At 38.5% G+C, this 27386-nt stretch overlaps 1 protein-coding gene across 2 annotated transcripts; it reads left to right on the top strand.

The window, feature by feature from the left end:
• Positions 1 to 1964: 1964 nt before the first annotated feature.
• On the top strand, positions 1965 to 14321 carry LOC127413496 (ferroptosis suppressor protein 1-like). Of its 2 annotated transcripts, none has more exons than XM_051650680.1 (9): positions 1965 to 2065; positions 4563 to 4746; positions 4850 to 4965; positions 9350 to 9469; positions 9884 to 9976; positions 10964 to 11072; positions 12753 to 12905; positions 13429 to 13629; positions 13826 to 14320. In XM_051650680.1, exons 2-9 carry the CDS (start codon positions 4572 to 4574, stop codon positions 13978 to 13980), a joined length of 1122 nt encoding a protein of 373 aa, XP_051506640.1. In that variant the 5' UTR covers positions 1965 to 2065; positions 4563 to 4571; the 3' UTR covers positions 13981 to 14320. The 2 variants fall into 2 exon arrangements, with proteins under 2 accessions (XP_051506640.1, XP_051506639.1); XM_051650679.1 differs by lacking the exon at positions 1965 to 2065 and adding an exon at positions 3130 to 3247 and having other exon boundaries at positions 13826 to 14321.
• The last annotated feature ends 13065 nt before the right edge of the window (positions 14322 to 27386 follow it).

Raw genomic sequence — 27386 nt, forward strand, 5'->3', positions numbered from 1 at the left:
CCATTAAAGCCGTGCTTACCATGGAAGCGGTGAAAAGTTGCTTTTGCTTTTTTTGCCAAATTAAATACAATCGTGTGCAATTTTGCCTACTTTTGAAAATATTAAATATTTAGGCCATTCAAACCCAAGGGTGAACCGTGGCGCTCATAAGTGATAGCGATCGGTAGTTGAATCATTCGAGATTGGCCGGGAGATTAATGTAAACACAGATATCAGATACCAGTTGTGTCTTCAGTGAATGTAAACTGGCAGGACAAAAATCGGATGTGGTCAAAAGATTGGATCTGTGCATTAAGCCTTGCAGTGTAAACAGCCTTTGAGGGTCCAAGCATACAGAGCCTTTATTATAGCGCCACCCATCGGCAAACATCATTCTGTGAATGCAATATTTAGCATAATGGACAGTTGGGACTTTAATTTTATCTCCTTTTCTCCCAATTTGGAATGCCCAATTCCCACTACTTAATAGGTCCTCGTGGTGGCGTGGTTACTCACCTCAATCTGGGTGGCAGAGGACAAGTCACAGTTGCCTCCGCTTCTGAGACAGTCAATCTGTGCATCTTATCACGTGGCTTGTTGAGCATGACACCACAGAGACTCACAGCATGTGGAGGATCATGCTATTCTCCGTGATCTGCTCACAACTTATCACGCACCCCATTGAGAGCAAGAACCACTAATCGTGACCACAAGGAGGTTACCCCATGTGACTCTACCCTCCCTAGCAACCGGGCCAATTTGGTTGCTTAGGAGACCTGGCTGGAGTCACTCAGCACACCCTGGATTCGAACTGGTGACTCCAGGGGTGGTAGTCAGCGTCAATACTCGCTGAGCTACCCAGGCCCCCTGAGGCTGAACTTGTTTTTACTAAAAACTAATTTACTTTAACTAAATTAAAGCATGGTATCTACTTAAGCAGACGTTTAACCTTCGGCCCACTTGAAAAACAGTAAGTCTCTAAGCTGAATTTATAGCTGAAGTCGGGAAAGTTACTGACATTTGGAAAAATAAAGTTTGTTACTCCATCTGCTGGTGAAAGTATGCCAAGCTTGCAGATTGTACTACAGAAATCTTGCATAAGAGCTTTGACCATCAGTTCAGTGTGTTTTTTCTCTCCAATATGATGGTATTTGAATGCATATTTACATAAATATTGCTATTTGGATTATGTTTGGACCAATAAAAAATATGGGAAAGCAGAAACTTCCAACGAGTTTGTTTTTTGTTTTTAATTTTATGGGCTTTTTTTTTTTTTTTGTCACTTTCAGTGGCATTTTTATTCTGTTTTTATTTTTATATATATATATATTATTATTATCTTTGTCTTGTTGCTGTTTTTGTATTGTTGTACACTGGAAGCTTCTGTCACCAAGACAAATTCCTTGTAAGTAAGCACACTTGGCAATAAAGCTGATTCTGATTCTGAAAACATACAGTTTTTGGCTATTTCAGCTATGTGATAATTGATTATTTGGGGTAATTTTGGCTCTTTTATATGGATGAAGTGCTCTTGGCCAAGTCTAAATACGTTTTTCTTCATTAAAAACGAGAAAATTCTAGAGCTGAAGGGCATTCAGATCATATCAGTACAAGAAACTCCAGAAAAGTAATCTCTCCGTGTTTCGCAGTTGTCACCGTGACTCAGCTGGACTACAACAGCTCCGTGACCTCTCACTGTGATATTGAGTGTTTTGATGAATCATCTGTAAATATCTATGACAATTTATCGAGGATACTTGGATTTAAATCTCTTGCAATATGATTTCCGATCTCTTTGACGGGAGTCAACCCTGTACAAACGTCAACGTTCCCCAACCGGTGGCACGTATGAGCAAAAATAATTTCTATCTCATCCATTCGCTCAACATATTAAGCCACGCCCTTCCCTCACTTCTATTGGTTACAGTATACTCAAATATAAAGCCCCGCCCATAACCCGCCTACTGTGCTCTGCCATTGGATATAATACAGCGCAGTAACTAGAAAGAGCGGAAGACAGTTCCGTGTGTTTGCGTAACGAAGTACGAAGATTTTTACATAAATATAGGCTTCCACAGATCAATAGGTAAGTAAAAAATACATTGATTTTGTATGTGAGGCATTATGAGCTTGTTATGAGCGTCTTTGTTATATATAACAATAAAGGTTTTTGTCAGCAGTTCAATCAATGAAGTCCACTTTGTATATAGTGAAGTTCTATCAATAGATTCATTCTTTCTATGACATGTGCAGCTATTAAAAAGAGCATTGCTTAGTTAAGCCCAGGCCATCGCATTGTGATAAAAAATAATCTTTATATCGACAAATATGCCTATTCAACTTCGTGTCATTATTATCAGCATAATTTAGGAAATCTCATTACTTCTAATTTACTAAATTAGGGAAACATAAATACAATTTATCTTCATTTCAAAAAATTCTGCACAGTGACCTAATCATCAATATGAAAAATAAGCGTGACTGGGGCTAGTTGTCCTACTTGTTATGCCCGTATATATTTCACAGTGTAGGTTTGTTTTTTGAAAGGCAATTACCGTAAAGTACTTATTTTAAAGACTTTGCTACAAAAATACACATGCAATAATAATAATAATAATAATTGTAGAATGTACATGTAGTAGATAAAATAGAATATGTATAGAATATAATATGTAAAATAATATTTGTAGAATTAAAAGCTTTTGTGACAACATACCCCTATAGCATGGTGTGTAGTCATGGGGTATATTGTCACAATAGGAACGTGCTGTTTATTTAAAGGCAGAGCCTATTTGCACTATTTGCACACAGTATAGGAGCATCACTACAGTGTGTTTATTGTGTTTATTTATAGTCCTACAGACACCCTACACCATCCCCTACCCCTAAACCTAACCTTACCTTACAAAAATTAACCTTGGTTTTACTACAGTATCCAGAGTATCATCATGGTATTTTATAGTAAAATCATAGTAACCACAAAATTAACATGGTTACTATATTAACACCATATTACTGTAGAAATAATGGTAAACTGCATTAAAACTATGTCTTCCACCAAAAAACATGATTACTACAATATTATTATAGTAAAACATGGTTAATTTTTCCCGGATCAAACCTTTCTCTCAACTCCCCGACCGTCACCAGGACCAAATCACTGCAACGGGAAAAAGTGGAACAAAAAACGGAATTGAAGCCGGGTCGTCCGGACGAAAAAAGCACAACTACTCCGTCTTCACATATCACGCCACTGCAGCGACACTAGGTGCACAGTTTGTGTTCAGTTTCTGTTTCCACTAGCCAAGCTGTGTGGCAGGTGCTATTTACACCTAGTGCAGTTAGTCACTCCATCATTCATTATTTAAAGTGATTTATTGCTTCCACATTAAGTAAACATAATAGACTTGCCAAAAAATATAATGTATTATATTAATTTATTATTTTATATTAATGTATTAAAGGGATAGTTCACCCAGAAATGAAAATTATCTCATCATTTCTCCCTCATGTCATTCCAGATATGACTTTCTTTCTTCTGCAGAACACAAATTAAGATTTTTAGAAGAATATTTCAGCTCTGTAGGTCCATACAATGCAAGTGAATGGTGGCCAGAATTTTGAAGCTCCAAAAAGCACATAAAGGCAGCATAAAAGTAACTATACGACTGCAGTGGTTTAATCTGTGTCTTCTGAATCAATATGATAGGTGTGGGTGAGAAACAGATCAATATTTAAGCCCTTTTTTTTTTTTTTTTTTTTTTTATAAGCATAAATCTCTACTTTCATTTCCACATTCTTCTTCTTTTGTTTTTGTGGCGATTCGCATTCTTCATGCACTGGTCAAAAGTGGAGTTTTATAGTAAAAAAGGACTTAAATATTGACCTGTTTCTCACCCAAACCATTAGATCGCTTCTGAAGATATGTGTTTAATCACTGAAGTCATATGGGTTACTTTTATGCTGCCTTTATGTGTTTTTTGGACCTTCAAAGTTCTGGCACCCATTCACTTGCATTTTATGGACCTACAGAGCTGAAATATTCTTCTAAAAATCTTCATTTGTGTTCTGCAGAAGAAAGAAAGTCATACATATCTGGGATGGCATGAGGGTGAGTAAATTTTCATTTTTGAGTGAACTATCCCTTTAAATGTAGAATACCCTAAATATTTATTTTCATTAGAAGGATTAGGAGCAAGCTTACGTGGTTCTCATGACAAGATTGTATATTTATATTTAATAATTATTAGAAAATCAGTTTTTTGCTTTTATTTACAGTAACTCCATGCCAATGACTTTTCATGATATAGGTGTTTTACCTATGAATAGTTCTTTGGAGTGTTTTGCATTTTACACTCTGTATGTACAAGATTGCAGCAGATTGTCAGAATGACTCATTCTTAAAAGAGGGAAAAGTTCAACTTATCAGTTGGAAAGCATGCTGTAACCATTCACTCTTTTTAATGTGTGCTACCTGTCTTACTTAGCAGCAAATGTATCCTGCTTTATAAGTCATTATTTAAACCAAGTTCAGAAATCACAATTTATTTATTTAGAGAAATATTTTTTATTTCCCTCTGTAGGGAAGCATCATGGGTGGGCAGTTGTCCATTGATCAGAATGTTCATGTCGTGATTGTTGGTGGTGGTTTTGGTGGCATTGCAGCTGCTCAGCACCTCAAACATCATGGGGTGCCCTTTATGCTTATTGACGTACTGGATGCATTTCATCACAATGTTGCGGCACTGCGTGCTTCAGTTCAAAACGGTAAGAAGTAATTGCCAGAAAAATGTAAAAAAAACTAAAAAAATAACAACAACAAATAGCTGGATTAATGGAATAATGCACAGTTTTGTATATGTTCGTCTAGGTTTTGCAAAGCAGACTTTCATACCATACAAAGAAACATTTGGGTTGAATTTCCTCCAAGGCCGTGTTATACGGATAGACACAGAAACAAAGACAGTTGTGCTTGACAATGGAAAGGTAAGTGTTATTTTCTTTGCAATGTTATAGCAGGGGGTATTCCAGAAAGCAAGTTTAACTTACCGTGACATAAACCCTGAACTCTCAGTTGATTAACCCAAGCATTGCTTACTCGCGGTTATTGGTTCCTGAATACCAGTTCTGGGTTAATTCACTCAACCGTGAGTGAAACTCAGAATTTGTGCGCAATCATGTTGAACTCAGAAATACATTCTCAGCAGAGTGCCGAATCCACGAGTCACCATGGAAACAGATGCTAAGAAAAAATGTGTGCCATATTTCAGTGACGCAGATCATGAAATTTTAATAACTGCAAATGAGCATTAATCCGTCTTCACTCGTAAAAGCGATAGATAGGGGCTGCATTGGTTTAGGACTGAGAGTTTGCTTGATGGAAAATATACTGATTCAGTGTGTGCATTTTTTCATTCATAAAACTGTAAAAGCTTAATTCAACATTAATGTTTGACCTCTTTCGCCTAAATTAAAATTTATTGGTCAACTGTAATGTAATTTGTTTGCATTGAACTTCACAGCTTTACTGAATTAATATTCATATTCTATCAATTCTAATAGGCTACGGGTTTACTATATTTTTATTTTAAGGTTAATTTTCCTGGCATGTACCATGTACTGTGCATGCTAATTAAATTTTACTGTATGTCATGTGAACTGTATGTAATTATTTTATCTTTAATACCATTTGATGTACCCAGTTTAACACTGGGGTTTCTGAAAACTTACTTTGAATTAGCATCATATCATCTTACATTTCCACAGTTGCTGATGGTGTCATTGTATTAATAGTTGTCACAATTTTCCATAGATTTAATGTAATGCTTATCAGTAGGCCACACTTGATTATTGATGTGCATTATAAGATGAAGATCTGCTATAACAGAGGTGGACAATGATGGGAGGCCCACATAGTTAAATGTCCTTTTATTTTTTGCTGTGGCATTAAAACTTGCTTGTTGTTTTATCCCCTAAAAGGCCATGGCTGGGCATTCTCATGTAGAGGAGGGTCCATCTGCCTCTAGCAACTTGGTACTGAATGAAATGATGTTGTTTTAAATGAAGATCATGTGTCTGATTATACATTATAGATGTTCTAGATCTTAGCATTAGGGAAAAGTAGAATAGGCAGACTAAAAATGTAATTTAGAGAAGGACCATGTACAGCTTTTGATGGAGTAGAGGAGGCTGAGCATCAGAAAGATACATATTTTCATTGATCACCTGACCACCAGCTAAATTAGGGCACTGTAGATTAATCTAAATGACAGCATGTCTCTTTGGAGGTGAGGGCGTGGTCGAGCACCCGTCTGGGGAGAGAAAGAGTGGTAAGGACATCCACCTGAGATGAATTGTTACTAATTACCATCTCTACATTCAGAGTGAGAGTCAAGGGAGATAAAAAGATGGCCAGTTCACAGAGAGAGACAGACAGACCAGAGTCTTCATGTCTGACCCCTGAGAGAGAGCCTTGTGTTGTGTGAAGCTGAAAAGCGGACTGTTTCTTTGAGTGACGCTGAAAAGACGTCTTGTGTTTTGAGTGAAGCTGTACAGCGATTGCTGGTTATTTGTGAATAAAACGGACTCACGTGAACTGTGGAAACCGGTTCCCGCTTCCTCCTTTATCTGCCCAACCTGAACCTTTGTTACAGTCTCATTTATATTTTCAGATAATAAAGAGAGTACAATGAACAAATGAGTGATTAATTGCATTTACATGAATAATCATTGACTGAAGGAACTGTAAAATGTGGGTGCTATAATAATTTGATTCTATAATATTTATAGATATGTTACTAATAGTAATATCATGAAATACAATTATTTATTAGAGGGGCTAAATATAAATACATAAAGCCCTTTCTTTACAGTGAAGAGTGTGGAGGCCTTTCCAATTTGCTTTATGTTAAGAAATATTACAGTATTAAAAACTTCCCATTAAAAGATCAATGTACACAATTTGTTCACTTTTGAATGCAAATCTGCAGTGTGTGAGACTAGAAATACTGGAGTAAAGAAGATTTGTGAGGTAAAGTAAAGATTGCAGACAGTTTACCAGAATCAGAATCAGCTTTATTGCCAAGTATGCTTACACATACAAGGAATTTGTCTTGGTGACAGAAGCTTCCAGTGTACAACAATACAAAAACAATACAAAAACAGCAGCAAGACATAGATAATAATAAAAAATAAAAAATTATTATACACCTACGTACAGACACACACATACACACATACACATGGGTAGTGCAAATCTAATACAAATCTGTTATGTACAGTGTAAATGTTTTTTTGTTTTTTTTCTCAGAGGAATGAAATGGCAGAAGAGGTTGGATGTGTTGGATAAATATAAGAAAGACTAAATTGTGTATTGCACATAGTTATTGCTCAATGGGGCAATTTAACTGTTCATGAGATGGATAGCTTGAGGGAAAAAAACTGTTCCTGTGCCTGACGGTTCTGGTGCTCAGAGCTCTGAAGCGTCGGCCAGAAGGTTCAAAAAGTTAGTGGGCAGGGTGAGTGGGGTCCAGAGTGATTTTTTCCAGCCTTTTTCCTCAATCTGGAAGTGTATAGTTCTTGAAGGGGGGACAGGGGGCAACCAATAATCCTCTCAGCAGTCAGAACTGTCCTTAGTAGTCTTCTGATGTCTGATTTCGTAGCTGAACCAAACCAGACAGTTACTGAAGTGCAGAGGACAGACTCAATGACCGCTGAGTAAAACTGTATCAGCAGCGCCTGTGGCAGGTTGAATTTCCTCAGCTGGTGAAGGAAGTACAACCTCTGCTGGGCCTTTTTCACAATGGAGTCAATGTGGGTCTCCCACTTCAGGTCCTGTGAGATGGTAGTGCCCAGGAACCTGAATGACTCCACTGCTGCCACAGTGCTATTTAGAATGGTGAGGGGGGTCAGTGTTGGGGTGTTTCTCCTAAAGTCCACAATCATCTCCACCATTTTGAACGTGTTCAGCTCAAGGTTGTTTTGACTGCACCAGACAGACAGCTGTTTAACCTCCCTTCTGTATGCAGAATCATCGTCATCTTGGATGAGGCCGATGACAGTGGTGTCGTCTGCAAACTTCAGGAGCTTGACAGAGGGGTCCTTGGCAATGCAGTCATTGGTGTAGAGGGAGAAGAGTAGTGGGGAGAGCACACATCCCTGGGGGGCACTAGTGCTGATTGTACAGGTGCTGAAAGTGAGTTTCCCCTGTCTCACAAGCTGCTGCCTGTCCATCAGAAAGCTGGTAATCCACTGACAGATAGACATGGGAACAGAGAGTTGGTGTAATTTATTCTGGAGGATAGCTGGGATGATGGTGTTGAAAGCTGAACTGAAGTCCATAAAAAGGATCCTTGCATATGTCCCTGGTCTGTCCAGATGTTGCAGGATATGATGCAATCCTATGTTGACTGCATCATCCACAGACCTGTTTGCTCGATAAGAAAATTGTAGGGGATCTAGAAAGGGTCCAGTGATGTTCTTCAGGTGGACCAACATCAGTCTCTCAAATTATTTCATGACCACAGACGTCAGGGCGACAGGTCTGTAGTCATTAAGTCCTGTGATTTTTGGTTTCTTTGGGACAGGAATAGTGATTGAGCGTTTGAAGCAGCATGGGATTTCACACTTCTCCAGTGATCTATTGAAGATCTGTGTGAAGATGGGGGCCAGCTGGTTAGCACAGGATCGAAGACACGCTGGTGAGACGCTATCTGGGCCTGAAGCCTTCCTCGTCTTTTGTTTCCGAAAGACGCAGCTCACATCATCTTCACAGATCTTAAGTGCAAGTTGAGTAGCAGGAGGGGGATTGCAGGAGGTGTTGGTGTTTGTGTGAAGTGAAGGTCAGAGTGGGTGTGGGGTGTGAGTTTGGGACTGTCAAATCTGCAGTAGAACACATTCAGGTCGTCAGCCAGTTGTTGGTTCCCTACAGGGTTGGGGGTAGGAGTCCTGTAATTTGTGAGTTGTTTCATGCCACTACACACTGATGCAGGGTCATTAGCTGAAAATAATAATAATGTCTTTAAAAGTATAATATTGTGCGTAATCTGAACTTCCATGCCCCAAAACGGCACGTGTGCACTGACAACCTCTGAAATGTACTGACATCTACCTGAAGTAAACTAACTCTGGAACATAACCTCCTCCAGAGCAGGTTATGTTCAGAGAGTAAGTTGCTATGGCTTCTAACATACCCTGAAAGTTACCTCAGTTTTTGGAACCGAAAGTTGAGGTTATCCGCTTACTCTGAGTAAACTTACCAGGGTAAGTCGCTTAACCTGCTTTCTGGAATACCCCTCAGATGAAGACAATACAAAACGTGATGTGAAAATGTGAGCCTTCTTGTTTAACATGTAGTGATATAAATCTGCAGGAAGTACGCTATTCACACCTCATTCTGTGCACTGGAACAAATGGACCTTTCCCAGGCAAACATAATTCTGTGGACACCTACCAATCAGCCATTCAGAAGTATGAGGACTTTGTAAAAGAGGCGAGTCTTCTTTCTATCATGTTAAGCAGCATGTGACTGGAGATAACCACAGTATGATATGAACGTAAAAGGATAGTTGACCCAAAAATAAAAATCTTGTCATTATTTACTCACCCTTATGTTGTTTCAAACCCGTATGACTTTTATTCTTAATGAAATACAAAAGGAGATGTTAGAAAGAGATGACAGCCTGATTTCTGTACAATTAAAGTGAATGGTGACTGAGGCTGTCAGTCCCTAACATTCTGCCTAACATGCTGCTTTTGTGAAGGAAAGTCATACAGGTTTAGATTCAACATGAGGATTTGTAAATGATGACAGAATTTTCATTTTTGGGTGAACTGTCCCTTTTACATTGTAATCTAAACAGTAAGACTGATCTGGATTCATTGAAATTTTCATCCAATTTTGCAGGTCCAGGCAGCAAACACAGTCCTAGTAGTTGGTGGAGGATCCACCGGTGTTGAAATGGCTGCTGAACTCAGGACAGAATTTACAAACAAGAAGGTAAATGACTGAAGTTCAGCCATGCAACTCAATGCCTACCCAATCGACTCTCTCACATATGACATGTTAAGCCAGTTGGCTCGCATTGTGTAAGCTGATTGATCCTTTGATGTGTAATTGGGTAGTCAATCTACATGTCTCTCTCTTTGTATAACATTTAAATTCCTCAGTATTGCAGATAAGCCGGTTTCACTGCAGCATGCTGCAAGAGTTTTCACTGAAACTCTCCTCCACCCCAGTTCCACGGGTCTAGATCTGCTCCATGGGGATTGTTTGTAATGTCTATTTGTGCAGGAGCATGTCATACATGCTCAACTCAGAATATCTGTGTATTTTCTAGTAGTAGCAAGTCTCAGATCTAGTCTGCCAAGACCAATATCCTATAATATGTCATACCTGAATTAACATGCTAAATCTCTCCGATAGCTGTCATGACTGAACTGCCTTTACAGCCAAACAGACTTTGAAACCTTACTCCAAACTGTGAGCTTTACATCTGTTTATATGTATGCTACATAATGATTTCACAACCTTCATATTCCTTTGTATTTTGAACAAAGAGCACATGTAGGTAACATTTTAAAATGAGGTTATATTTGTAAACATTAGTTAACTACATTAGTTAACATAAACTAACAAAGAACAATACTTTTACAGCATTTAATAATGTTGTTATATGTTAATTTCAGCATATACTAATACGTTTTTAAAAAGTTGTATTTTTTAACATTAGTTAATGCACTATGAACTAACAATAAACAATTGTAATTTTATTAACAAAGATTAATAAATGCTGTAAAAAATGTATTGTTCGTTGTTGGCTCATGGTACCGAATGCATTTACTAATGTTTTTTTTTTTTATTTACTAAAGTGCTACCCATATACGTAGTCGGCAGTTTATACATACTGTATGTTCTGTGTATTGTTGCTAAATATCTAACTTTAATACATATTTTTAATGTACTTTTTTTTATTTTGTTTTTTAGGTGATTCTGATTCACTCACGTGAGGACTTGGCTGATCCTGAACTACTGCCTAGTGTGAAAAAACAAGCCAAACAGGTGCTGCTGGAAAAAGGGGTGGAGCTGTTACTTGGTAATACTTCAGTTTGGGATATTGCATGTCAGAGTTGCTTAGCATCCACATTAAGTCATTTTGCCTGATGTGGGGCATCACCTGTCTGCTTTTTTTAAGAACTGAAGGAACCACAGTGAGATATATAGACAGAGACAGTGTTGCTGAAACAGACACTGATTTGACATGTTTGTTTCTTTTCAAACACTAAATCCTTCTATTCAGTTAAACATTACTATCTCACACTGACAACTGAACGTAACAACAACACTGACCAGTTTTATTTAGTATGATTATTATTTCTGTCTCTTAAAGTTAGGTTTTTGTTATGATTTAGGGTTTAGGGTATTGTCCGTTAAAACGGATTTGCATTTCTTGAAGGAAATGTAACACTTGCAAGGCAACAAAAGAATAGTGTTACTGTAGACCTCAGTGCATGCGACCTGTCATTGTTTACAAGCCTGCATCTTTTTCTGCCTGATGCACACGACTCATGAATGAATAGTCACTGTGAAGTGCAAAGGCAGTTGTAAATGGTTAAGTACAGGTATATGCTATACAAATAAGACCAATCACTGTTCAGTATGCAAATAGATGTAGAAATGACCAGTCACAGTTAATTGTGATTCATTTGTGTAGTGTAAAGGTGGCTATTAATGATAAATATACTGTATATAAGGTCGACAATGATAATCACAATTTAGTTAGCAAAAAATGTAGAAAAGAAGTCTAATCGCATTTTCAGATTTTCAAACTTAAATCTTAAATTTCCTTAGTATAAAGTTTACCAAACATAAACTAACTAAACATACCAAAAAGTCCAAAAAGTTTAAATGGGGTCTGTAAATTAAAATGGGAGTTCACCCAAAAATTTACTTCCCCTCAAGCCATCCCTGATGTGTATGACTTTCTTCAGCAGAACACTAACAAAGATTTATAGAAGAATATTTCAGCTCTGTAGATCCTCACAATGCAAGTGAATGGTAACTAGAACTTCGAAGCTCCAAAAAGCACATAAAGGCAGCAAAATGTAATCCATACGACTCCAGTGTTTTAATCCATATCTTCTGAAGCGATAATGTAAGTGTGGGTGAGAAACAGATCAATATTTAAGTCCTTTTTTACTATATATTCTTCCCCCTGCCCAGTAGGGGGCGATTTGCATGAAGAATGTAAATCGGCAAAAACAAAAGAAGAATGTAAGTGGAGTGTAAGTGTAGATTGATAGTAAAAAAGGACATAAATATTGATCTGTTTCTCACCCACACCTATCATATCGCTTCAGAAGACATGGATTTAAACACTAGAGTCGTATGGATTGCTTTTGTGCTGCTTTTATGTGCTTTTTTGATTTTCAAAGTTCTAGTCACCATTCACTTGCATTGTATGGACCTACAGAGCTGGGATATTCTTTTAAAAATCTTCATTTGTGTTCTTCAGAAGAAATAAAGTCCTACATGTCTGGGATTGCATGAGGGGGAATAAATGATGAGAGAATCTTCCTTTTTGGGTGAACTATTCCTATTCCTAAACTGAATTAATTGCATACATAAGTTTAATAATTAATGTTTGGGGTTTAGAAAAAACAAACCAGAATGTTTGAGGAATGCCAACACAGTGCTGCATTGCAGGCTTTTGTAAACTTAAAGTTCCTTTATATTTAACTCTGTATATTTACCTCCACTATGCACCAAAATGCAGGGCAAAAAGTGTCAAACCTTGATGAGCTGGAACTGAATGTGTGTCAAAGTGGAATGGTGATAAAGACCAGTAAGAACGAGCAGATCACAGCTGATTTAGTCATCTGCTGCACAGGAAATAAGATCAACTCTGAAGCATACAGCTCCAGTCTGAGTAAGTGTTTTATTGTGCAAGTGTATCGATAATGAATAATGGTTATTTGTGATTGTAGAGATGATGATATCCAGTCATGGTAAAATTTGGTTTGTAATAAAGGTCAGACAATTCTGCAGACAATTCCACTAAATGCTTTTATTTTCATGTAAGGCTCATGTAATATTGTTGAGGCTTTACTTAGCTAACTGATTTGTGATGGAGGGACAAAAAATGCAACATGATTGTAGTCCTAAGGAATCGAGATGTGTTCTCTAAACCAGAGAGTACATCACATTTAACTAGTCATCATCATATACTGGGGCTGCACAATTAATCTAATAAATACACTTTGATACTCTTTTTGAAGATTACAATTACAGCTGACACATTTAACCCTTGACAGTTACATGATGGTGGATCAGTCCCATTGCTAAGCTAAGAGAATGTTATTTGTATGATATGCAAAATTTTAAATCACCATGTTTTTGTCAACATAGTAGCTATGCTCTCATATAAATCTTATAATTCTCTTTAATCTCAGGTGCATGTCTGGCAGCCAATGGGGCTCTAAAGGTGAACAAGCACTTGCAAGTGGAAGGCTTTGACAATGTGTATGCTGTGGGTGACTGTGCCAATGTCAATGAACCCAAGATGGCGTATCATGCTGGACTTCATGCTGGAGTAGCTGCCTCTAATATTATTAACAGTCTGTCTGGAAAAGCTTTGACTTCATACCACCCAGGTAACAACCATTTCACCCTATGTTTTTGCTTCATCTTTATCATTATCAGAGTTCTTTACAATCCAGTGGCTTCAGACAGCTTTAACAATGTTGTTAACACTGTTCATGTATCATGTAGAATTAATAAAAATGACACCCTAGTTTTTATACCAATTCACATCCATTGACAATTAATCAATATTTTGTTCCCCATCAGGAAATGTGACTATGCTGCTTGCTATGGGGAGGGATGATGGAGTCGGCCAGTTTAATGGTTATAAGCTACCTCGCTTTCTGGTCACCAAGGGTAAGAGCCAGGGCCTGTTGCTTTGGAAGAGTTGGAAGGAAATGGGGCAAAAAGCCCCTAATTAGTAGCAGGCTAATGATCATTTTTTATTTTATACTGACACTGTTCCATATTATAGTGTATGTGTTGAGAAAATGTTTTAACACTTTAAGCTAAATAATGTTTTTTAACATTATGCATTGTCTTAAGATTACAAGAAAATACACTGTATTTTGAAGGATGCTTTATATTGTTATATTCAAAATGTACTATAACCATAATATATACATATACTGTACATCATAATATATTCATAACATATCATGAATACTGGTGTTTGTAATATTTTCTCAGGACAGTCAGATGTAACATTTGATATGTTTATACATGTCAGAAAAATAAATCCATTTACATTAACAATATGTTTCCTCTGTATTTTTGTTAAAAATGTGATTACATTTGCAGATGCACTGCTAGGCTTTAAATTTAGGCATGTCTGGTGCAACCGGCCTCAGGTGTTTCTCCACTAGAGGGCAACAATACAATATGAATCCAATTACCGTAGCCCCAGTTCAGCTAAACTGTGTTTTGCCTAAGTGAAGCTAAGTAGATAAAGTTTTTACAAGAAGACAGTAAATAACAGATATTGTTTTTCACACTTGCGTTCATAAAGTATTTAAAGGAATGTTCCGGGTTCAATACAAGATAAGCTCAATCGATGGCATTTTTGGCATAATGTTGATTACCACAAAAATTCATTTTAACTTGTCCAGCCTTTTCTTTAAAAAAAGCAAAAATCTGGGTTACAGTAAGGCATTTCAATGGAAGTGAATGGGGACAGTTCATGGAGGGTTTAAGCACTCATGTTAAAACTCATGTATTATTTGAGCTGTAAAGTTGTTTAAATTGTCATTTTTACAGTCATTTTAGGGTTTGTTGACTACATCATCGTGGTAAAGAAGTTGTAAAATTGGCTAACTTTACAAAGATGCATTTAGTAAGCGATTCTGTCACACTAACATCACGTTAACAAATAACCTTTATGTCTTGTGGCTATACTTTAGAAACTGTGAGTATTTTAACGTTCAAAAATGGGCCCCCATTCACTTCCATTGTAAGTGCCTCACTTGTAACCCAGGTTTTTGCTTTTTTTAAAGAAAAGGAGGGACAAGTCAAAATACATTTTTTGTGGTAATCAATATTATGCCACAAACGCTTTCGATTGAGCTTAACTTGTACTGAACCCGGAATGTTCCTTTAACAAATTCAAAGCTCATTTTTAAAGACTGTCCAACACTGCATAACCCACTTTTGTCAGTTTACTCAAATGATTTATGAAAAGTGAATGTCTTTACCAATATCTTTTTGTTAACTTGATTAATTGAGTTGGAGATTCCAAGGAGACCTTTAATACCTGGAGAGAACTATCCGTAAGCATTCCCAGTTTCTCCCCCCTCCCCCCAGCGTGGATGGGACCGGTCAATGCTGTAGTGAAAGCAGCAGTTCACAAACTTCAGTGCCTCACACAAACAGAAGAAGGGTGCTGATCAGCCATCAAAGAGTAGGGTCAACTAAGTAAAGTAGGGATCAAATCATAATGTTGCTAGATATAGAGTGGTCAAACTTTAGAAATACGATAAAATGTATGAGAAACACAAAACAACTTGTATGCCAGAATTTTTCTAAATCATGCATGTGCACACAGTTGATATATATATGTAATTGTAGAAACAACCTAAAGGTAGCACAGGCTAAACGTAGTTGAGAGGGGCATCTGTGAGTGGTATATGAGGACATTTATGGTGATATTTTAATTGATTCCTTAAATAGACATATTAAAACAATAAATAGTCCTTTTTGCTTAAAACAAATAATGAATATATTGCACACAAATAAACACACAAATCCACACACAACCATGTTATATTATTTCAAATATACCAACTCCTCTAAGTTTGAAAAATATTATAGATTTAATAAAAGGGAATAACTCAGTGTAGGGCAGAATGGTGAGATCTGGTGTTTTTGTAATTGTAGTGCAAAGGAAAGATGGGTACTACACTGTTCTATGGCAAAGGAAAGAGCAAAGCTGTGGTTCCCATTTGTCCAGAAGAATTATGCTTTGATACATTTTTAAGCAAATAAGGTTATTCAGTTGATGATACTACAATTAAGTTTTTGAGTTTAATGAAATTTTATTGAATTGACTAACAATGTTATGAATTTACTCTTTTTATTGCACTGAAATGTAAAGATTTTTGGCATGTTTAGGATGGAAGGAATTAATGAACACAGCTGAATTAAAATGTAATTTTAATGAAGAATGGCATGTTAACAGTTGAAAAACACTGTGGAAAAAAAAAGATGTCTACCATTCAAACAGACATGTCTCATATACGGACATCTCAACCATACGGTAGAGTTTTATATTATATTATCTTGGTTCCTTAGTAGGGTGAATTTTGAAGGGTTAATGTGACTATGTACAAATAATGTACCTCTTGTTCTTATAGCATTTAATTAATAAAAATAAAAAAGGTCCAATGCTTGTAAGAGCTCTCTGAAAAATTGGGCACATAACTAATATAAGTATTTGCTATGTTGGTTGCAAAAATGCTTTATTTAGCCAGATTACACAGCTATTTTGGAATGCATGACAGTGGTGAAACAGGCCGAATAATGGTGTAGTAACTGCATCTCACCCTGACCCCTAGGGAGATTCACACAAAAATAAAATCAAAGGAGCCCAAATCATTTGTCTAGAAATCATTAAACAATCAAGTGTCAAGTCTATTCATGGTGATGTGTGCAATTTCTGCATCATTAACAGCATCAAAGTGGAATTGAAATGTATTTTTATTTTATTTCATTTATTTATTTATTTTTGCCAAAAATGTCTATTACAGAGCTGTTTGGGTTGTCGTCCAAAAACCCTGAAGAGAATAAGCATTTTTCAACCTTGGATTCCCTCGAGATTTTCCTATAGGTTTTTTAAAATGCCAGTTTTGGATTTAAGAGTAAAATAAGGTCTGTGGTGAACATTACTTGAAGATACTTGGACAGTTTGTCCCAAGTAAATTACGCACAATCATACCCGAAACATGAATTTTGAAGCCATTGTGTGTTTTAAAAAAGTATGTTGCAAACAAGTTGCTAAATAAGGACTACAATGGCTATGCCTTTCGCCAGGCACTTCCACTCACATGCTTGTGGTAGTTGTAGTCCTTATTTAGCAACTTGTTTGCAACATTTTGTGGCTTTAAAATGTAATTTTGAGGTATGACTATGTGTAATTTATGTTCTAGATCAAAACATTCATGAATTTTGATGTAATGTTTCCCACAGGCTTTATTTTATTCATAAATCTAAAACTGCCAATAAAAAGTCTCAAAGAAACTTTTTGGTGTTCACATACAAACTGACATCATGCACTATAGTCCATTTCATATAAATACATTCCAAGCTTTTAAGAACCCCATTGAAAAAAGAAAAAAGGTCACTAGCTTTTTTTGCCAGAATAAAGCTGTAGCCACGGTGTCGTGCAACATTCAATCCCCCCATTAAATCCTACGCCCCATGAGTAGTTGTTGTAATGCCTGATGAGAATGGTCTGTTAGCTATCATTTCTGTTGTAGCTGAACACAGAAATACAGTCAGCAGATACAATGTTACTATACCCATTTACCACCATATATAACTAAATTCAGTGTTCTAATACAATAACGTGCTGAACATGTTAGCTTAGAAGAATATTTTATTAGCTTGCTAACTGTAGTGAATGCATGATGGAATGTTAGCTTAGCATGCTAACTGAACACAAAGAGAAACTTTAAAATTGACCATTTGTTGCTTGGTTATAGCATGTGATATTTCATATATAGCTGACATTAATTGACACTGATTAAACCACTGGAGTCATATGGATTACTTTTATGCTGCCTTTATATGCATTTTGGAGCTTCAAAATTTTGGTCACCATTCACTTGCATTGTGAAGATCAACAGAGCTGAAATATTCTTCTAAAAACCTTTGAAGAAGAAAAAAGGGTGAGAAAATGTTGAGAGAAGTTTAAATTTTGGGTGAACTATTCCTTTAAGTGTATACTTCATGTTGAATGCTGTCATACAAGACTTGAACTGCATGTACAGGGTGAAAATTGGAATCAACACGAAAAGCTTCCAGTTTCTTTAGGGTAGAAAAAGCTATAAGCCTTTGCATTCTGTGATTCAAAACTTCCCATTAAGCTTCAGTCATGCTTGGAGCTGGTGACTGGGGAGGCCGAAGGCATTTGGTGTTCATGAAACAGCTCTTGAATTATTGTCCTGAAATCAAAGTTGTGCTCTTTATACCAAGTTACACATCTTTGCGCGTTGGCCTTGGATACGAGTGGTCTTTAAATGGCAGTGCTGCCATAAATTCCACCTTTTTGAAGCTTACGGCTCACAGTTTTGGGTAGATACTGGGTCACAGAGCCATTGATTTAATTCAGAGGCCATTTTTGAGGCTGTACTTTTTTGGCATGTAGCCACTACACTGTGGCGTGTCCCTCTATTCCAGTGTGAATGTCAACTTGTATGTATGTTTCTCTGTCAATGCTGTTTGTTCATGTTTGTCATTTGTGGTTATTGATCTTTGACACTTAAAGAGCACCTATTATGGTTTTTAAACGTGCCTAATTTTGTTTTAAAGGTCTCATACAATAGATTTACATGCATCCAAGGTCAAAAAACACTTTTATTTGCTCAGAATTTAAATTGCAGCATTACCTTTTTTCCCAGTGTCAAAAACGACTCGTTCAATGATCCGTTCTAAAGGATTCATTCTAAACTCCTCCTTTCAGAGAGCCTACTCTGCTCTGATTGGTCAGATGTCCCAGTCTGTTGTGACTGGTCTACCGCTTAGTGTAGTGTTTGAGGGTGGGTCAAAGCTGTTCGGGAGCAGACAATGAAGACCAGAGGTGGGTTTTTGTTACCAAATTAGTAGGTTAGTACAGGAAGTAAGTCTAGAATTATTAACGACTCGTTTCAGGTGTTCAGTCTTTCATTTGGGAGTCAATAACTCCATTTGTCGTGCACTTTGATTTTTGAAAGTTTGCAGACTTTTTTATATTCACAAACAGATATATAACACACTACATGAAAGGTAATATTTGAAAAACCATAATAGGTGCTCTTTAATAATTTAGCAGTTTTTAAGATTGATGCACCAGCATTCTGTCATTATTTACTTTGAATACAGTGCTATAATTTCTTTTCCATGGAACACAAAAGGAGAATATATGAGAATTATGATATCATTTAGTTTATAGAGCTATCATTAATGTGTCTGCACAATGCCACAGTATAAATTAATCACCATTGGGTTTAATACAAATTCTTAAAGAAAGGCAGCAACATGTTTTATTAGAGACCACACAAATACAGAACTGGCGCCACAAACCCCTCCTATGATCAATAATTTGTTTATGTGGAATACTGCACCAATGTGACTCAGCAAAATATGAGAAATGCGTAATTAAAATTGTATGTGTATATTTGTGTATACTGCTGTTGTGGGACTGGTATTGTGTCAATATAAGGCACTAAAACATGCTAAATTTCAACAGCAAGGAATAGCGTCTCATCTCGTCTCAGGTCAGTCAAAAGGCAATAACTGATATAACCAGACAGACAATTGAATTCTTTCAGTCAGTGTTTAGCAGGAAACATGGGTATAAATGTGTTCATCAATGCTCATTAAATAAATCTGGTGATTCAATGAGGAAGTGGAGTCAAATGGCTTCTTACCCAGTTGTGTTCTCTTTGGCTTGTCTTTATTTGAAGGCATGCAGAGCAAGTGAACTCTGAAATGAAAAGGAGATAAATGTTCAACTGCAGGTCATTCCCTGCCAAAGCTATTCTGACAGACTCTGCTATATTTATCCAAAACAACTAAATGGGAAGTACACATTCCTCTGTGCACTTAAAGATGTTCATTTTAATTTACCTACTTTAATTTCGTAATGGCACCTGTGATCAAATAAAATGGTGCAGAGATTGTGCAATTTAAAGAAGTAAGGCTTCTTTTTGACCACTCCAAAAAGTGGTTCTACTCTCCACTGTCGGATTAATATTATAGTCTTACAGATTATGTGGTTAAGATTAAAGAAAATAACATATCACATAGTATTTGGCCACACTTGGTTTCACCCACAAGACAACTGACAGACTAAATGGACCTTTCATTATCTGTCCTCCCCTCACCAATAATTCAATTAGCTCTAAAATGAATTATATAATGGCTAATTAACAACACTGTATTAATAATTAGTTTATCTCTACGCTGTTCTCATGCATTTTTACTATGCTGATATTTTTCTTTTTATCTGTTTTCCCTCCAGTTGTCCTCTGGTTTACTGGGCCAACATTCTTGAAGATGAATGCCATTTTTGTTGGTTTAATTGCATTTAATTACGTTAACTGAAGTCATTATGTTACACATACATATTGGATTACTGTTAAATCTGGGATTATGTAATGTGTATTTATTTATTGTTATTATTGATAGTACTTATATTTCATATAAAATTTTTAAAGCATGTGTTTGGTTGATCAGGCAGTCTATTTGTAAAAAAAAAATAATAATAATAATGGTATGCTATGGTATGTCTGTAGGGAACTTGTTATGAATGGCCTTATTGTGGTCAGTTAAATGTATTTTGTCTTATACAATATACATCAGTATATTCCAGTGTACATTTGGAATTACCTTAAGAAAACTCATTTATAAAATTAAATTGTGATGTCCAATCTTGATAAACAATTCCCCTCTTTCCGCTTCTAATTTCCAAGACAAACTAAGTATTCCAAACATGCCAACCTTGTCCTCCAAGTTCATGGAAAAAGAGACAACAGTGGATTGATTCACATACATTTTTTTCTTCTTCAACTCTGTCAATGCAGTCACAGGACAGAAAGGTTACATTTTGTCAGTGACTGGGCCAGAACATACAGTATTTCTACCCACAAATATTTAAGATGGAATTTAAGTATGGAAATAGGATATTACCATGCTAAAGTCACATGTCCTCCTCTGAAGACTAATTTAGATAGTCAGAGAATGAGGTGAATGATAAAGTATGAAAATAAGCCTATTTATTGAATTTTACAAGCACCCCGACAAAATAATAATAGTAGTAACAAATTTACATGCAAGTCCACAAAAGTCCCCAAGCTATGAACTCAAGTCAAAACTCATTATAAGGACTCTGTGTTAGTTCCACATTTTTTACAACCTAAAGTCAGACCCAATGTGCCAAATTCTGGACAAGCGACACTATGCAGTGAACATTCATGGCCCAAAATCTTCCGCACTGTGCCTTTGACGTTACATCCCTTTTAATCTCCAACTAGTGAAATAAAACGTTTACTAAGAAGCAAGTCTAAGGATGCTGTTTTGGTCTCAGTACTATTATGGTTAGGAATAGGTTTGGAGTTCGGGTTGGGAGTAAGTTCATGTAATTACTTGGGCTTTCAATCAATTAAAATGTAATCAAATTAATTACATTATATGCTGATTAATTAATCCAATTAATTACATACATCAATATCATATCATATATATCATCAATAATAAATATAATAATTCAGAAAATTCAGAGGCATTACATTATTGTGGCAGAGGAGTAAAGCATTGATTAGACAACACAAAAAGTGGCATAAAAATAGTGGATGTGGATATGGTGAAAACATAAATCCACATCCATGTACTCAAGTGGAATTTCAATATTAAAAAGCCTTTATTGGGGGGCCTGGGTAGCTCAGCAAGTATTAACACTGACTACCACCCCTGGAGTCGTGAGTTCAAATCCAGGGTGTGCTGAGTGACTCCAGTCAGGTCTCCTAAGCAACCAAATTAGCCCAGTTGCTAGGGAGGGTAGAGTCACATGGGGTAACCTCCTCGTGGTCGCAATTAGGGGTTCTTGCTCTCAATGGGGGCATGGTAAGTTGTGGACTTTTTTGAGTACAAAATTCTCTATTGGATATAATCTCTTTTTATTTTAAAACAAAAAGTGGCTTTAGAAGTCAGTATAGGCTATTGTTTGTTTTATTTCCATATCATTAAACATAATGCACACAATGCATTTTGAAACTGAGTTCATCAATCTTAAGTTTGACTTAAGAGATGTTCTCATAGGACGCATTTTTGCGTCTGTCTGCACTATTGTTGTTGGTCTATGTTCGCATGCATCAGACGGACGCTTCAAGAGCATATCACTGTGGTTACATTGCTTTTCACTAGTTTCCAGCCTCTTTAGCCATAAATGCTACTGTGGAGGCGAGGTCGTGGTCGAGCGCCTGTCTGGGGAGAGAGGAAGCGGTAAGGAGTTTCACCTGAGACGAATTGCTGGTAATTACTGTTTCTGTGTTTGCAGTCAGAGACGGGGATATAAAAACGGCCCGGGTGCACAGAGAGAGGAGAGGGACACACGAGAGACACCGTGTTTATTACTGAGTGTGTTTTTTTAAATTATTGCTGAAAAGCAGAACTTTATTTGTGAATGCTGAAAAGCCAAGCTTTGTTTTATGTAAGCTGTAAAGCAATTGCTGTGTATTAAGAATTAAAATCTGACGTGGGTCGTGGAAACCGGCTTCCGCGTCCTCCTTTATCTGCCCGACAATGAACGACAACAGAGCTTGATACCCCATGGGAGGGCAACCACCGCGACCCTGGCAGCAGCGACCCCCCATGTAATTCTTGTTAAAATGAGGGCACAAGATGAACCAGAGCCATTTCTGGAGCTTTGAAATGGCCGCGGGCACAATGGGCAGTCCATCTCCTACTGCTGCTGACCAGGGAGGCCCAGCTCGCATCCCACCAACTTCAGGTCGCCAACCTCCTGGAATACCCTCTGTTGAAGAAAGCCATCCTACAATGGGTCAGCCGCAGTTCAGAAGAGCACCGCCAGTGGTTCCGATCCTTGACGCTGAGCGAAGTTGGCCGCCCGTTTGCCTTTGATCAACAGCTCCATGACACCTGCCATCAGTGGGTGCTGGCTGAGGAAGACAGCAACGTCGGTGATGTCATCAATCTCATGGTGCTGGAGCAGTTTGTCTCCCAACTGCCGAAGGGGACAGTGGAGTGGGTCCAGTGCCACCGACCGATGTCGCTGGATGAAGCAGTGCAGCTGGCGGAAGACCATTTAGCAGCGTATCCAGGGGCCGGTGCGCCCTGCTCTCTCTCTTTCTGTGGTCCCTCCCTCTCCCCCTGTCTCCCCTCCTTCCTTCCACCCTGTCTCGTTCCCCTGGAATCGGGGGAACATTCCCCCGAAACTGGTTCCCCAGCCTCGAGATCGAAATTACTCGCAAAATGGCAAGGGCCCTTTGAGGTCACACGCCGAGTTTGGGAAGTCGACTATGAGGTAGTGCATACGGATAGGGGCGGGGCTTGTCAAATTTACCACCTCAACCTTCTAAAGCCATGGAGAGAGGTGGTCCTCGTATCCTTGGCAATGGTAGTTCCAGAGAGGGAGGAGCTCAGACCGGAGGTGAGTCTAAAAGCCAATCAGTTCAGACCACCTCTCACCGTCACAATGTACGGAGGTTGCCAGATTGCAAAAAAATGTCTTTGTCTTGTTCTCGCCTCTCCCTGGCCGCATTAATCTCATAGAACACCACATTGAGACAATCCCAGTTGGCCCTACTGGTTACCCGAACACAAAAACAGGTACGGGAAGAATTTAAGGCCATGCTCAATATGGGGGTAATAAAAGAATCCCATGTGATTGGGCCAGCCCAGTGGCTCTGGTGCCTAAGAGTGATGACTCGGTCCGGTTCTGTGTAGTTTCTAGGAAAGTCAATGCAGTGTCAAAATTTGATGCATATCACATGCCTCGTATTGACGAACTGCTCAATCGGTTGGGCATGGCTTGCTTTTATTCGACACTGGATTTAACAAAGGGTTATTGGCAGATACCCTTAACGCTGATGTCCTGTGAGAATACGGCCTTCTCCACGCCGTTTGGGTTCCACCAATTTGTTTCAGCGTTTCAGCATCTTATGGACAGAGTCCCCAGACCGCACGCTGCATATGCCGCTGCTTATTTGGATGATATCATTATTTTCAGCATTGATTGGCAGTGGCACATGCAGCATCTGGGGGCCATTCTGAGGTTTCTACAGCGGGGTTTGCAGCAAACCCGAAGAAGTGCGCAGTTGGGCAGGTATCTGGGGTTCCACTTGGGGCATGGGCAGGTGCGTCCCTAAATTGATAAAACCGCAGCGATGGCGACCTGCCCGAGAACAAAGAACAAAAATGAGGTGAGACAGTTCCTGGTGCTGGCTGGCTATTATCGAAGGTTTGTGCCTAATTATTCGGACGTCACCAGCCCGCTGACTGATCTCACTAAAAAGGGAGCTCCAGACCTGGTCCAGTGTACAGAGTCATGCCAAAAGTCTTTCATGCAGGTAAAAGCTGTACTTTATGGAGGGCCGCTTCTGCACTCCCCTGATTTCTCTCTCCCTTTTGTTATGCAGATGGATGCATCGGACAGGGGGCTGGGTGATGTACTGTCCCAGGTGGTGGAGGGGGTGGATCGCCCGGTGCTGTACATTAGTCAAAAGCTCCCTATGAGAGAGTCGAATTACAGCACCATAGAGAAGGAGTGCTTGGCCATCAAGTGGGCGGTCCTTACTCTCCGCTACTATTTGTTGGGACGGGCATTCACCCTCTGTTCGGATCATGCTCCTCTCCAATGGCTTCACTGTATGAAGGATGCCAACACTCGGATTGACCGTTGGTATCTGGCACTCCAGCTGTTTAAGTTTGAGGTGGTCCATAGACTGGGGGCGCAGACCGGACAGTTCCCCCGGCCAGAGTCAGGAGGTGGGTGTATGTGGAGGTGAGGGCATGGATGAGCGCCCGTCTGGGGAGAGAGGAAGCGGTAAGGAGTTTCACCTGAGATGAATTGCTGGTAATTACTGTGTCTGTGTTTGCAGTGAGAGACAGGGGGAGCCGGGGCGGCTGTGGCTCAGGTGGTAGAGTGGGTTAGCCACTAATCACAGGGTTGGCAGTTCAATTCCTGGCCCACATGACTCCACATGCCAAAGTGTCCTTGGGCAAGACACTGAACCCCAAGTTGCTCCCAATGGAAGGCTAGCACCTTGCATGGCAGCTCTGCTGTCATTGGTGTGTGAGTGTGTGTGTGAATGGGTGAATGTGTCACAGTGTAAAACGCTTTGGAACCACTAAGGTTAAAAAAAGTGCTATATAAGTGCAGACCATTTACCATTTTACCATAAAAACGGCCCGGTTCACAGAGAGAGGAGAGGCACACATGAGAGACTACGTATTTATTACTGAGTGTTTTATTTGATTGCTGAAAAGCAGAACTTTATTTGTATATGCTGAAAAGCCACTCTTTGTTTTATGTAAGCTTTAAAGCGATTGCTGAGTGTTTTAAGAATTAAAATCTAACTCACGTGGATTGTGGAAACCAGCACCCGCTTCCTCCTTTATCTGCCCGACAACGAACTTTGTTACAGCTACATTTTTGGGATGCAGTTTCAAGTTAAATGTAGTTTGAAACTTTAAAACATATGTCTCGAGACCTCTGCACTCTGCTGTGCTCCGTCCAGCTGTCTTTGGACAGCTGTCGGTTTGTTTTCTATACAGCAAAAACATGGCGGTGGTACTTCAATCGTGAATTGGAAAATTCCTTACTACGGAATTTACGTACAACCATGGGGCATGATTTATTGTGTTCATTTTTTAACACATTTTTTTAATTTATGTATATATAAAATTTATCTCACTAAATAAATGTGTTAAATCAATAGCCTTAGTAATTACTTCTCAAATTTGTACTATACTCTGTGCCTTTCAAATCACAGCTATTCAAAATTTTCATATGTACAATGTTTGCATGTTATGCAATGTTCGCAATTGCACAGTGCATCGCATAAAGGTACACAGGCCACGTACATACTGCTACTAAATTCGGTTGTCAGTTCACCTTTGAGTGCTTAATCCTGTTCTGTACATACACAGTTTAGTAAAATACGGGAGTCACAACCACATTCTACAACCAAATTAACTCCAGAAAAATTCAGGTAAACGCATTTTCAAAAATTCCACGCAGTGTGTACAGAACCGAAATGAACAACTAGTTGTTAATGACGTGATTAATGGCGCGTGTGAGATGTGTCTGTCTTCTGGTGCAAATCACACTTACAGAGAGGTATGTGTGTCTGCATTCATTAATATATTTTAGTTGACAGCAGCAACCGTCAACCGTTGGAATATAATGTATCTGTGGTGCATAATTTCTTTGCTCAAAATAGCAAATACAAAACGGGTTAAGCTGGTGGCATTCAAGTTTCTTGTTCACAGACGCAAGACACTGAAGCGTTGCTATGGCGATCACTTGTCAATCATCGCAATTGCGGGATTTAGTCCTGTATTGCATACACACATGGAACACAAATTTTTGGGATTCACTCTCGCGTTTAAATGTGGTTTTCACTCCCGAATCTCTGTAGTGTGTACGTGTCCATATTGTAGTTCTAGTTTCTGCCACTGAGGGGCAGCTCAGAAATTCAAAAAGTATAGACTGACAAAACATTTAGCCTTCTGTCACAAATTTTACTGTGAAATCAGTCTGGTGTGTGGCTACTCTGATGTTAAAACAAAAGAGCTCATTCCCAATTCTAAAAGGCTTGTCTGCACACTTTTGGAGACACCGTAATCAAGCTCTACAGATTGGCAAAGGTGGGTAATTAGGGTGCTTTCACACTAGCACTTTTGGTGCACACCTGAGTTTGAATGATGTCAAAGTTCGGTTTGTTTGGGTGGTGTGAACGCTGTTTTCCGGATGTGAACCCACGAACCGCACCGGAGTCTGCTTGAAGAGGTGGTCTGGGGAATGGTTCATGTGAACTCCAGTGTGGTTTGCTGCTAATATGAATGCAATCATACCAAAATGCTGAAGTGAACTGAACCGCCATTGATGTTGACGTATAATTTGCATCTTTGCAGGCTCCCGATCGCAATTATTATGGTTTAATTAATTTCTCATACCAGCTTGTGTCCAAATAAATCACCTTCAGAGAGCAGCTCACATTCTCCATGTCTCTTGCAATGCATCCGCAGGCTTGTGGCAGACAAACGCTAATATTCTTTACATCATTGCACATTCAATGCATCCGTGGCAGACAAACATAATTGTCATTTTGTGCATGTAAAGTTTTGGTGGTAAATTCAAAGAGATATTTTTATTATTTATTTATTTATTTTGAAAGAATGGCATACTCTGAATAATTTAATAACACAGTTGAAGGTGATGTCTTCTTGAGTTGTTGCCTAGTTACAGTGGTAAACAGCTGCCTCTTGTACTCACGTTGTTGACGTAATTGGACCGCGGTTTGGACTCAAAAAAATATTATGTGAACAGTGACCAGCGGGGGCAGGGGGAGAGGGGAGGAAATGAACTCGGGTTCAGGCCAAGCAGTGGAAT

This window comes from Myxocyprinus asiaticus, chromosome 23 (assembly GCF_019703515.2).
Source record: "Myxocyprinus asiaticus isolate MX2 ecotype Aquarium Trade chromosome 23, UBuf_Myxa_2, whole genome shotgun sequence".
NCBI lineage: Eukaryota > Metazoa > Chordata > Actinopteri > Cypriniformes > Catostomidae > Myxocyprinus > Myxocyprinus asiaticus.